The sequence below is a fragment of the Hemiscyllium ocellatum genome, chromosome 12, assembly GCF_020745735.1.
Source record: "Hemiscyllium ocellatum isolate sHemOce1 chromosome 12, sHemOce1.pat.X.cur, whole genome shotgun sequence".
Lineage (NCBI taxonomy): Eukaryota > Metazoa > Chordata > Chondrichthyes > Orectolobiformes > Hemiscylliidae > Hemiscyllium > Hemiscyllium ocellatum.
The window spans coordinates 58,362,200-58,374,223 of NC_083412.1; the positions used below are offsets into that span (position 1 = coordinate 58,362,200).

Sequence of the window (12,024 nt, forward strand, 5' to 3'; positions counted from 1 at the left end):
ATTTATGCCTACTTACTTAGCTTCTCCAAATCCCCTTGAAGCATCATTGCACCTCCTCACTTCTCAATGTCCTTCTCAACTTCTCAATCTCCAGATTGCTCAAACACTTGTTCAGAAACCTCCTCTTTTGGTCACCTCTTTCCCTGGCTTGGCATCCATTTTCCACATTCAGCATTCTTTAAAAGGCACTATAGTAATGCAAGTTCTTTACAATGTGCGCTGGTGAGTATTAACGGTATAGTAAGGGAACACAATGGAGATCAAAGGCTCTCTCTTAATGGGTTTACTTGCTCAGGTATTACTTTCTCCATTTTATTTAATCATCAGTAAGGATTTCATGACATATACAAATCAACGTAATAACTAGCAAGCAATTTGGAACTCTGAAAGCTAAAACCTTATCAATGGAGGATGATGTGAGTCTGACCAAAAATGAAGGCGTTTCAATGTTCTAGTTAATAAACAATGCTGACAACCAGCAAAAAACCTTCACTAGCAGCAACAGGAAATTCAAATTAATATACAGGAAATAGGAGAGTAGCCCACAGAGCTGTAAATCCTGTTCTACCATTCAATATGATCGTGGCTTATCTAGGGATATATCTCTACTTTCTAGTACCGCCTTCATACCCTAGAACAGAAATATGCTTTAAAATGTATTCAACAAGGGAACATCTACAACCAGCTGTGTTAGAGAAATTCAAAGATTCACAACCCTTTGAATGAAGCAATTTTTCCTCATCTCAATCCTAATTGATTGGTGTCCGATCCTGATACTTTGCCTCTGTTTTTGTTGGTCAGGCGTCTAAAACTCAACCTCTCAATGTCTGGTCCATCAACCCCCTTCTGAAACTCTCATTTTTGTTGAGATTGTGTCTCATTTTTATAAGCTCCGGAGAATACAGACCCAATTTACTTAATCTCTCATCATGAGACTGCCCCTTCATCCCAGGGAACAATTTAGCAAACCTTTACTGTATAGAAAATACAAAATGTAAGTAGGTATTAGTAGGAGCTAGGCAATAATCTTTATTTGTGATTTTTTTTTGGTATTGTGTTCCGATCAAAAGACATTGTAGCCGACAAAGAAATAGATGGTAACATCCTTCAGCCAGAAATGTGAAATGCAAGTAACATTAAGTCCTCCAGGGTTAAAACCAGTGTAAAACATACAAAGAACAGCAACAATGACAGATTTTGGGGAAATAAAGTTTGTCAAGCTCACTTAAACTATCAAGTGCACATATGGGGTGGTCGAATATTGGTTTGATTATCCACAAATCACCACAAATGGTGCTGATTATCAGGTCTTGGAAAAATACAAATTAATGACTTTTGTGTACCAAAATTGTGCTAAAGATATGTAATTCACAGCAGATAATGATCATGAAGCCTGTGTAAAATTACTGTCAGTTACTCTCTGTTCTGAAGTTCACAAATCTGAAACATTACACCTGTTTCTCTTGAGGCGAAAGTGCTTGACCCTCTAAGTATTTGCAGTATTTTCTGCTCTTAGTTCAGATTTCCAATAATCTATAATATTTTGACTTTAAAAGGAACTGGTTAAGCCACACAAAAGTCAGTACAAGGTCAGTAGCATATTTTAAAAAAAAGGATGTGGCAAACACCAAAGAATCAGCCAAGTTATTCCAAAAATGTAAGATTTTTAAATGCTTTTAATGCAAGGCACTGACAGTAGGACCTTGCAAAACACCAGTCATTTCCCCCATTAACCCTCGAGGGCTGCCTCCAATCAAACTCTATACTAACTGAGGCAACCCAGTTGCCAATGTCACTAAGCAGATAACTTATTTTGATACCAAATTATTACTATTACAGTTCATGAAATATGTGAATCTACTGGAAGCAGGGTTAATCTAAAAAAAGGAGTAGACCATACAGTAGAGCAGATTTTAATTCCTGCCAAGAAATTTGGCAAGGCCCCATCAAGAACAGAACCAGGGATACTTAGACTATTTCAACAGCCAAGGAATATTGGCATCCTGTTTGTTAATTTCTCAACTAAAACATGAAGTCTGAAGTTACTATGGAGAGTAGGAGACATATTTGCTAGAAATACATCTTAATGCATTAGAACAAGCTGGAATGCAACTACATAGAGGCAGATTCATGAAGGTGGAAAGGGGACAGGTAGTGGAGGAAGATGGAATAGTCATGTCGAACATCCTGAAGAAACAAACTACACCAAGATGAAAAACTATACCACAGCTACAGTCACACTAGATACTGCCCTTGAAAGAAGGTTCAACAATGCAAATTGATCAGACCTAAGTGATCAAACAAGTATTAGAAGGCATTGCCAAGGAGAGAAAAGAAAGTTGAAACAGGTTGGACATCTATTGCTGAGGAGAGAATAAGTAGTGTGGATTTTGAAAGGAAATAGGTCAATGTAAAATCACTGGGCACTGCTGCTGATATCAAGCATAATTGAGTGATTAAGGGCTGAACAGGGAGAAAATAGAGGGAGCAATCTTCAATTAAAATAACTGTCAAAGAAGTTGGCAAGCAGGTCATAGGTCAATGGACAAGGTATGCTTGGAGGAAGAATCAAGCAGAGGGGCAGAAGACTGTGGAGTGTATCCAACTCTGCTGACAATGCAAAGGAAGGTTTAAAAAAAAGGATAGTAAGGAGTTTGCAAATAGATTAAAATGAAAAGAGGCAGGTGAAGAAAAAAGACAGGACAGAATATAACATGGGGCAGTTTAAAGTTATTCACTTCAAAGGAAAAGTACAAAAGCATATTTTTTTATATAAAGCCAAGAAAACATTGACAGAGGGGACCAGCGATCCTTGTACATGAATCACAAAGCTAATGCATAACTTAGTAAGCAATAAGGACAGCAATTACAGTAGTCCTCCTGTATCCTCAGCATTATGTCCAAGACCTATAGCACAGAAGCCTGAAGCTGTAGATAGGAGTGAACTCATTCATTTAAATGGGAAACTTGCCTTCTCAGCAGTGCTCTGGTTCCGGAAGATTCCCTATATTATGCTTGGGCTGCGGTAAATCGTGGGCAACTAAAATCATGGAACCCGGACCTGTGGATATGAGGGTAGCCCTGCATACTACCTTTATTAGAAAGGGATTGGAGAATAAGAATCAAGTAGTATTATTAAAATTATATGGGGCATTCGAGAGACCATGTGTGAGGCCTGTTTACAGTTTTGGTTTCCTTACCTGGACTCGAGCAAGTGCAACAAAGGTTCACTAGATTGGTTTGAGAGTTGAAGGGATTGTCTTCAGAGTAGACCAGGTCTATGTTCCCAAGAATTTAGAAAAATGACAGACAATCTAAGTTCAACAGATATATGGAAGTATACAAAGATATCTGAACAAGGGGTTTAAAAGATTGGATGCTTCCCAAGTTGGGGAATATGGAGGGGATGAGATGAGGGTAAATGACTTCCCTCAAAGAGTGTGAATTTTGGATTTGTCAGCTGAGGATACTTTTGCTGTTCAGACACGGAGTACATTTAGATACTAAGGGAATAATGTCATAATGTGGGAAGACAGTCGATTTTGAAAAATCAGCTACAAACTTAATATTGCTGCAGGTTTTTGCTCTTATTTCGTATAGCTATTATTCATGAGAGAGAGGCCACAATGAGGTTAATGATTAGACCAGGATGAGGGAAAAGCTGAAGGAATTGGTAGAACTGAGGTATAGGAAGCTGACTTAAATCTCTCAGATGGAAAAGCCCACAGTTTTTTCATGCCTGTTGCAGGAAGTAAGGATGGAAGAACCAAGACAAGAACGAACAATAGAATTTTGGTAATGTTAGTGCACTGATGGTCCAGAGACCTAGACTAATGTTCCGCAGATAGGAATACAAATCCCACCAGTATTTAAAATGAGAAAATATGAATGCAATGCATTCAGTAACAAATGTTATTAAACCATTGATTGGAAATCACATTGCCATCAAATCCAATGTCCTTAAAGGAAATCTGCCTTGCTTACCCCAAATGCCTATATCTTACATTAGACCTTCAGCAACACAACTGATACCTAACTGCCCTTGGATTTTTGCCTTGTAAGCCACATAGTTACATTGAATCACTGCTGAAAATTTGAAACATAAAACGGAGAGGCCTCTTTATGTCAATATACGCACTCAAGTAACAAAAGCACATCTAACTTGTTATGCCATCAGACACAATAACATCTGGGAAATTATGCCAAAATTGACAACGCTGTCACATAGATTGTGTCACGTTGACACAGTCATACTCACTAAATCAGACCTTACACCCAAACACCTCATCGCTATCCTGCTCAGTCCTGTGCTATTGGTAAAATAGGCCAACCATAGGTTGCAGCTCAAAGGTATACAAATGAAAGTTGCCAGACAGTATTCAACAATAACTCTGGATCCCACGAATTCTCAATGAACCAGGAACAAATATAATCAAGGAAACATGCAGCTGATCACCTCCCTCAACTCCAGAAATTAATACACTTCTAAATTGGACATAACTATTAAGAACAACTGAGAGTAGCAAAGTCATAAAGGTCTTCTGGATAGGCAGCTTCAATGCACATACCAAGCACAGCTATTGATCAGGTTTTTAAGAACATATCTAAGTCTGAAGTTATAGCAGGTGCTGAGAACATCCAAAAAAAATTCAACCACATCCTAACCAATCCATCTATTGTAGATGGATTTATCCATGACTGTTTGGTCTAGCACTATATGTCCTAAAGGCTAGTTGCCAAACTGGTGAAGTTACAAAGGATATTATATATGTTAAATAGAGGTGGCTGCACATTACTGACTTTCCCTCCCATATTTGTCTCATCAGCAAATTTAGCAACCACGCATTTGGCCCCTTCATTTAAGGATCCTTCAAACTATGACCAAAACTATCTAGAAGAGTAAGGTTATCAGATGCACTGGATCACTATCAGCTGCAAGTTCCCCTTCAAGTCATTAGTAAATATCTAGGTCTATTCATTGTCACTATTTTAAAATCACTCACTGGAACCATGTGGACTGCAACAGTGCATGATAATCTCTCACCACCATATCTTAGGCTATAAGAATAGGGAACAAATGCTTATTCCCACGTCACCTGAACAAATGGGAAGGAAAAAAAGCATATAACCTAGTTTGACACTGAGTCAAAGGTGCTATCTTTCATTTGATATATTAAACAGAAGGCCACCTGTCCCCTCAGGTGGACAAACTCGACCTGTATCATCTTTTCCAAACCGCAGAGAAGCTGATCTACTGTTCAGACCAAACCTTATTCCTAAAGCAATGGTATAAACTTTTAAACTTAGCAAGTATTTTTTTTAAAAATCACCAAAATGAACAGTCTTCAGACATCCACTTATGTAAGCACTTTCTCTTCTGTGCCTCAATAGACTGACTGTTAAGGTAGCCCCACAAGACCAAAACTTATAGAGCAGAAGTAGGCTATTTGGCTTTAGCCCGAAACGTTGATTCTCCTGCTCCTCGGATGCTGCCTGACCAGCCGTGCTTTTCCAGCACCACATTCTTGACTCTGACCTCCAGCATCTGCAGTCCTCACTTTCTCCTAGTTCATTCAGCCCACCAAATCTATTCTACCATTCTACATTGATAATCCTCAACTCAAATGTTGTTGCTTTACCCCCTTGATTCCTTAAATCTTAGCCTTGAATATTCTTAACAACCAAGCTTTGATAGCACTCTTCAGTAAAGAATTCCACAGAAAGACTAATCTTTTCCGTCTTAAATAAGCAACCCCTTATTCTGAGATTATGCTCTCTGGTCCGAATCTCTCCCCAAGGGAAAACAACCTTTCCACATTTACCCTATCAAGTCCTTTAAGAATCTTGTATGTTTCAATACTACTGCATTTCACACTTCTAAATTACAGGTACAGGCCCAACGAGGCATCGTCTCCTCAGTCAATTACACCATACCCAGTATCAGCCAACTGAACTATTTGTGGACTGCATCCAATTCTAGAATATGTTGCCTTTGATAAGGGGCCCAAAACTGTTCTGTATTCCAGCTGTTGTCTTATTACTGCCTTGTATAGTTTTAGCAAAACTTTCTTACTTTTAGCTCCTGAAGTGTAAACAGTAGAAACCTAATGTTATTTAACTGACAAAAAATTCATGTGTTTGGAGGCCTTGTACTTCAGATAACTAGGAGCCACAGAGCGTAACATTCAGCCAGGACAGCAGACACAGTAAAGAGTCAGAGAGGTTTATGCTGGGGTGCTGCATTAGAGTGTAATTGGAATATGGCGAAACAGGGAGAAGGTGATCATTCACTCCTGCACTCTCACTGGTGATTTCTTCTGCTATATAATATGAAAGTAAGATTGTGAAATTTCAGGCATGACAGGACACAGTGATCTGGAGAGGGAGAGGCGACCCGGTGATCAGAAACAGCAGGAAATAAAGTGACATGACAGGAAAAGATGCAAATTCATTGTCTGGTAAGGAACTGTCAACTTGAATATCTATTCTATGTTACTTTTACATTAAAGTTGAATTAGAGAAATATTTTAGAGTAAAAATTAAAGACAGTAAGATATGTACACAAATTCAAAACTACTAAAATTTAGACATGCAGGGCCATGTGATGTGCTGCATGGAATGGGAACTGGTGGATTCAAATAGTGGTTCATAGTGACCACAGATGTAGTAAATGTTGGTTACTCGAGGAACTCCGGTTCATTGTATTTGAGGCTCAGACTCCAGCTAATTAGCTATGACACATCAGGTAGGGATACAGCTACCTAGATGCTGTGTTTCAGGAGGCAATCACACCCTTTGATTAATTGTTTCACTAGTCAGAGGTCAGAGACAGGTGAGTATGACAACAAATGAGGCAGATAGAGGGATCTTGAATTTAGCATTGGAGGAGCCTCAGCTGGTGGACAAAGTCAACAGCTATGAGGTACTTGCTCTCTGTGTGGATGAGGAAAAAGGACTGTAGGTCTGAACCATGGCACAGGACAGCATTCAAGGAAGGGGAGCAAAAAGGTGGTAGGGGATTCTATAATTAGTGGTATGGAGACTATCCTTCGTAAGCAGAATTCAGAGTCCCACATGGTGTGCTCCTGTCTGGTGTTATGGTATGATACCTGTTTGAAAGGATATTGGAGTGGTAGGGTAAGGTTCCAGATGCTGTGATCATGTTAGGATCAACAACATTGGCAAGGTAGGTAAGAGGTCCTGTTTGGGAAAGATCAGGAATCTGAAAAATTAAAGAACAGGAACTCAGGGATTATAATATCTGGATAATTACTCAATCCACATGCAAAACTGGCATGTAGATAAGAAAATTTGGGAAGCAAATGTGTGGCTGATGGAGTGGTGCAGGAAAGAAAGATTCCACTTTGAGGGACACTGGAATCACTACTTGGACAGAAAGGGACTGCACTGTTGGGACAGGGTCCACCTGAACTGATCTCAGATTGGTACGTTAGTGGAAAGGCAAGGTGTATGGCAAAACTATGGTTTTGAGGTGGTGTGTTTTGTCCTTTTTTTAAAAAAAAAAGAAAGGTTGAGATACAGATTCTTAGCAGTCTGCTCAAATCCAATAGACTAACACATTGTGAGGCCATAGGATTTTTTTTAAAGTTAGAACAATAGAAGCAGCCTTAATGGGTGAGGTCAAGCTCCCACAGAACCAAGATTTTTAATTTTAGGTTTCTGCAGTTGCTGGGGTCTTGAAGCTGGATGCGGGAGCTCTTATTGTTCTCTATTATAGCTAAAAGCTGGGGTTCTCTTCCTGCTGATGGAATTGCATGTGAGACAATCTATTTAACTGAATTTGCCTTTGCCAAAGGTGTGTTTGCATAGTATTACTACATTAGAACAGTTAGTGGTATTTAATATTTCTTTTGTCAAGTACTTTGTTGAATTACAGTTCAGCTAATTCTTTTACTTTTAGTTTGTCTGTATTTCAACTTTAGTGTAAAACTAAAATGTGTCTTGCTTAATGTCAAGTAGTTTGACCAATCGAATTGTAGCTGGAACATAATGCCTTACACTTACCTTTAAAATAAGAAAACGTTGGGTCTGGACTACCTTAACATAGAACATAACAGCGCAGTATAGGCCCTTGATGTTGTGCCGACCTGTGGAATCAATCTGAAGCTTATCTATCCTACACTATCCCATTTTCATCCATATTTTTATGACCATTTAAATGCCCTTAAAGTTGGTGAGTCTACTACTGTTGCAGGCAAGATTAGAGTAATGCTGGAAAAGCACAGCAGGTCAGGCAGCATCCGAGGAGCAGGAAAATCAATGTTTTAGGCAGAAAGCCCTTCATCAAGAATGAGGCAGGAGCCTCAGGAGTGGAGAGATAAATGGGATCGGTGTGGGGCTGGGGAGAAGAGAGTTGAGTGTGCAATAGGTGGATAGAGGTGGGGGTAAAGGTGATAGGTTGGGCACAAGGGTGTTGCAGATGGGTGGGAAGGAAGATTGACAGGTGGGACAGGTCATGAGAACGATGCTGAGCTGGAAGCTTGGAACTGGGGCAAGGCGGGGGGAGGGAAATTGAGAAATCTGGTGAAGTCCACATTGATATCATGGGGTTGAAGGATTCCAAGGTAGAAGATGAGGTGTTCTTCCTCCGGATGTCAGGTGGTAAAGGAATAGCAATAGAGGCGGCCCAGGACCTGTTGCAGTCAGTGCATTCCATGCCTTACTGCTCTGAGTAAAGAAACTACCTCTGCCATTTGTTTGATATCTACCACACCTCAATTTAAAGCTATTTCCCCTCATGCTAGCAATCACAATCCAAAGGAAAAGGCTCTCACTGTCCACCCTATCCAATGCTCTGATTATGTCATATGTCTCAATTAAGTCACTTCTCAATCTTCTTCTCTCGAACAAAAATATTTTTAATATATTTTATGGGGCTTAGTCTGGTCCATAACAGGTGGTCACAAGGATTTTGAGCTATTAAGTGGTGGAGGGGGTGTGCTCACAGGAAGCCTATACAGTTTCAAAATCAATTAACATAACAGAATAAAGAAACAGTCAAGAATACAGTTTCAAGTACAGCAAGTAATGATAAAACTGTAAGTGTATTTATTAAACTGGAAGAGAGAAATAATAAACAAGTGAATGAAGCTGAGGGACAGGTTAGTGTATAGTCCAAAAGTTCTTCACAAATACACAGTGTAAAGAATAAATTAATCGAGCTGCAGACAAATTCAAATCAGATTATGGTAGTAGCCATTACGGAGTTGTGATTGCAGGATAGTTGGGACTGGGAACCAAATATACAGTTATGAGGTTCACAGGACAACATGAAAATGGCAAAGCAGGTGGAGTAGCCTTACTGATCAGAAACAAAATTTCATCAATGGTGAGGGAGGATAAAATGAAGGCAAAGCATTCAGTGGAAATCATCTGGGTGGAACTGAGGAACAGGAAAGCATTTAAAACTGTAATAGGTGTTGTGAACAGTGCCCCCAGTAGCAGCTCTGAAGTGCCAGATTGTAAACAAGCAGAAATTAGAGAACTGTGTTGCAAAGCCAGCATGGTTTTAATGGGGGACTCTCACTTTAAAATAGACTGAGGGGGGCAAACATGCTACCATCAGAAAGGTAGTGAATTTCTGGAGCGTGAACCTACTATAACATGGGGGCAAGCAATATTGAACTAATTAAATGAGTCAGATTGAATTATCAACTGGGAAAATCTGCTAATAGGCAAAACAACTGAAGAAAGTGGAGGATGTTTAAAGGAACATTTAACACAATACGAAAAGTTCATACCCCTGAGAGGAAAAAGCTCCACTTCACAGAAAAAAAGACAGCCTTTGTCAATTAAAGAGATAACGGTCAGCATAAAATGAAGGCGGCTTACAAAAATGAACAAAAGAGCACAGATTCTGCTGAATGGGAAAAATGCAAAGATCAGCAAAGGGCTACACAGCAGCTCAAAATAGCTACTGAAAGGGATTATGAAAGATACTTGCCAGGGACATCAAAATCAAGAAACAATTATATAGTTACATAAAAGGGGAGATGGGTGGTCAGGAGCAATGTTGGTCCACTAAAGAATGTTAAAAATCACACCACGCCAGCTTATAGTCCAACAGGTTTACTTGGAAGTACAAGCTTTTGGAGCGCTGCTCCTTCGTCAGGTAGCCAGTGCAGCAGGATCATATGGCAGAATTTAAAGCAAAAGATCATATTGTCATACAACTGATGAGATATATTAAACAAACTTAAGTCGTTCATCTTTTAAATTGGGTTGCAGGTTTCAATTCATTAATACACATGCTCTCTCTCTCAGGCACACGCACACACCCCTCACACTCATATCCATGTGCACACCCTCCCACAGGCATATATTCTATCAGACCCGCACACACACGCTGTCTCCCTCACATGCACATGCATACATAAAAGTCTATGGGTGAATTTGTATTTGCCGATTTGTATTTGCAGGTATATTCTATTTTGTTCAAAAAGCACACAATCTATAGGCATGTGACACCTTATAACTACCTACTTTGGAAATAGAACCAGTTTGACTAAAGACTGGAATACATAAGACTCTAACCTCACACTTTTAATGCATTGTCTGAGCTGAGAGGTCATCTTTTTTATAAAACCATAAGTTATCTCAGGAATGTGATTTGAAAGAAGTTCTGAGATTTACATATTAATGAATCAAAACTTGAAAGCCAATTTTAAAAAATGAAAGACTAAACAGCAATCTAGGTTAGTTCAAAATATTACATCAGTTATATGACGCTCTGATCTTTTGCTATAAATTCTGGGTCCTATGATCCTACTCCAAAAGCTTCTACTTCCAAATAAACCTGTTGGACTATAACCTGGTTGTGTGCGATTTTTAACATTGGGGGACACGGTCAATGAGTACAGAGAAATGGCAGACACGTTGAATAATTACTTTGTCTCAATATTTACAGAGGAAAGCTTAATGAAAGTTCTGAGGAAATTAAAAGTTGATCGGGGTCAGGAGCCTAAGTAAGGGCGCGCGCGGGCACGAGGCCTGCTCCGGCTCCGGGCGGTGCCGGGACGTTAACTGGGTAACGACACAGGGCCTGGGTGGCTGGCACCGGCCTCGGCTGTTCCTGCTCGCCCAGGCCCGGGGGTTTCCACACCACACCAGACTAGCGTTTCACCTCCACCCCACCCCCACTCACTTACCGAGAGCCAAGATCACTAAAAGGGCGGCGGTAGCAGCGGCACGAAGCGGGGCCATGGTGCACTCCACCGGGAGGAAGATGGCGCAGCCTGGAGCGGCAAGGGTCACTCCCTCCTGTCCCCGGGAAAAAAAAAACACCCGATTAAGGACTCACTCTTAATAACATATCGTTCAAAAACAGAGGAACGGTCGAAATATCTGACAACAGATTCCTTCGCCTCTCCCTCCCTCTCTCACTCTCAAGAATGAAGCATTGCCTTGGCGAGGAGGCCCCGCCTTCACCCTCCTCCCAAGGCTACAACTTCCTCTCTCTGATATAAACAAACATGGGGTAAAAAAGTGAGGTCTGCAGATGCTGGAGATCACAGTTGAAAATGTTTTGCTGGTTAAAGCACAGCAGGTCAGGCAGCATCCAAGGAACAGGAAATTCAACGTTTCAGGTATGAGCCCTTCATCAGGAATGAGGAGAGTGTGCCAAGCAGGCTAAGATAAAAGGTAGGGAGGAGGGACTTGGGGGAGGGGCGATGGAGATGTGATAGGTGGAAGGAGGTCAAGGTGAGGGTGATAGGCCGGAGTGGGGTGGGGGCGGAGAGGTCAGGAAGAAGATTGCAGGTTAGGAAGGCGGTGCTGAGTTGAGGGAACCCACTGAGACAAGGTGGGGGGAGGGGAAATGAGGAAACTGGAGAAATCGGAGTTCATACCTTGCAGTTGGAAATAGTATCTCAGTGCAATCTCACACCAAGACTCAGAAACACCTACGAATGTTATCACTTTATCCCCTGCACAATTTCCAATTTTTACATATCTTAAGGTACATTTCCTCCTCGAAGACAAAGAGTGTATGATAATGATGGAGAG

The 12,024-nt window shown here is 40.6% G+C and overlaps 1 protein-coding gene across 3 annotated transcripts in view; it reads right to left on the reverse strand.

The window, feature by feature from the left end:
• LOC132821071 (CD48 antigen-like) overlaps positions 1-11,611 on the reverse strand; it is a 55,829-nt gene extending 44,218 nt beyond the window's left edge. For 2 of the 3 annotated variants that reach the window (XM_060833588.1, XM_060833586.1), the window contains exon 1: positions 11,169-11,611. In XM_060833588.1, coding sequence (XP_060689571.1) covers positions 11,169-11,223 — 55 coding nt within the window. In that variant the 5' untranslated portion in view covers positions 11,224-11,611. The remainder of the gene's footprint in view (positions 1-11,168) is intronic. The other variant, XM_060833587.1, reaches the window with a different exon arrangement.
• Positions 11,612-12,024: the final 413 nt, after the last annotated feature.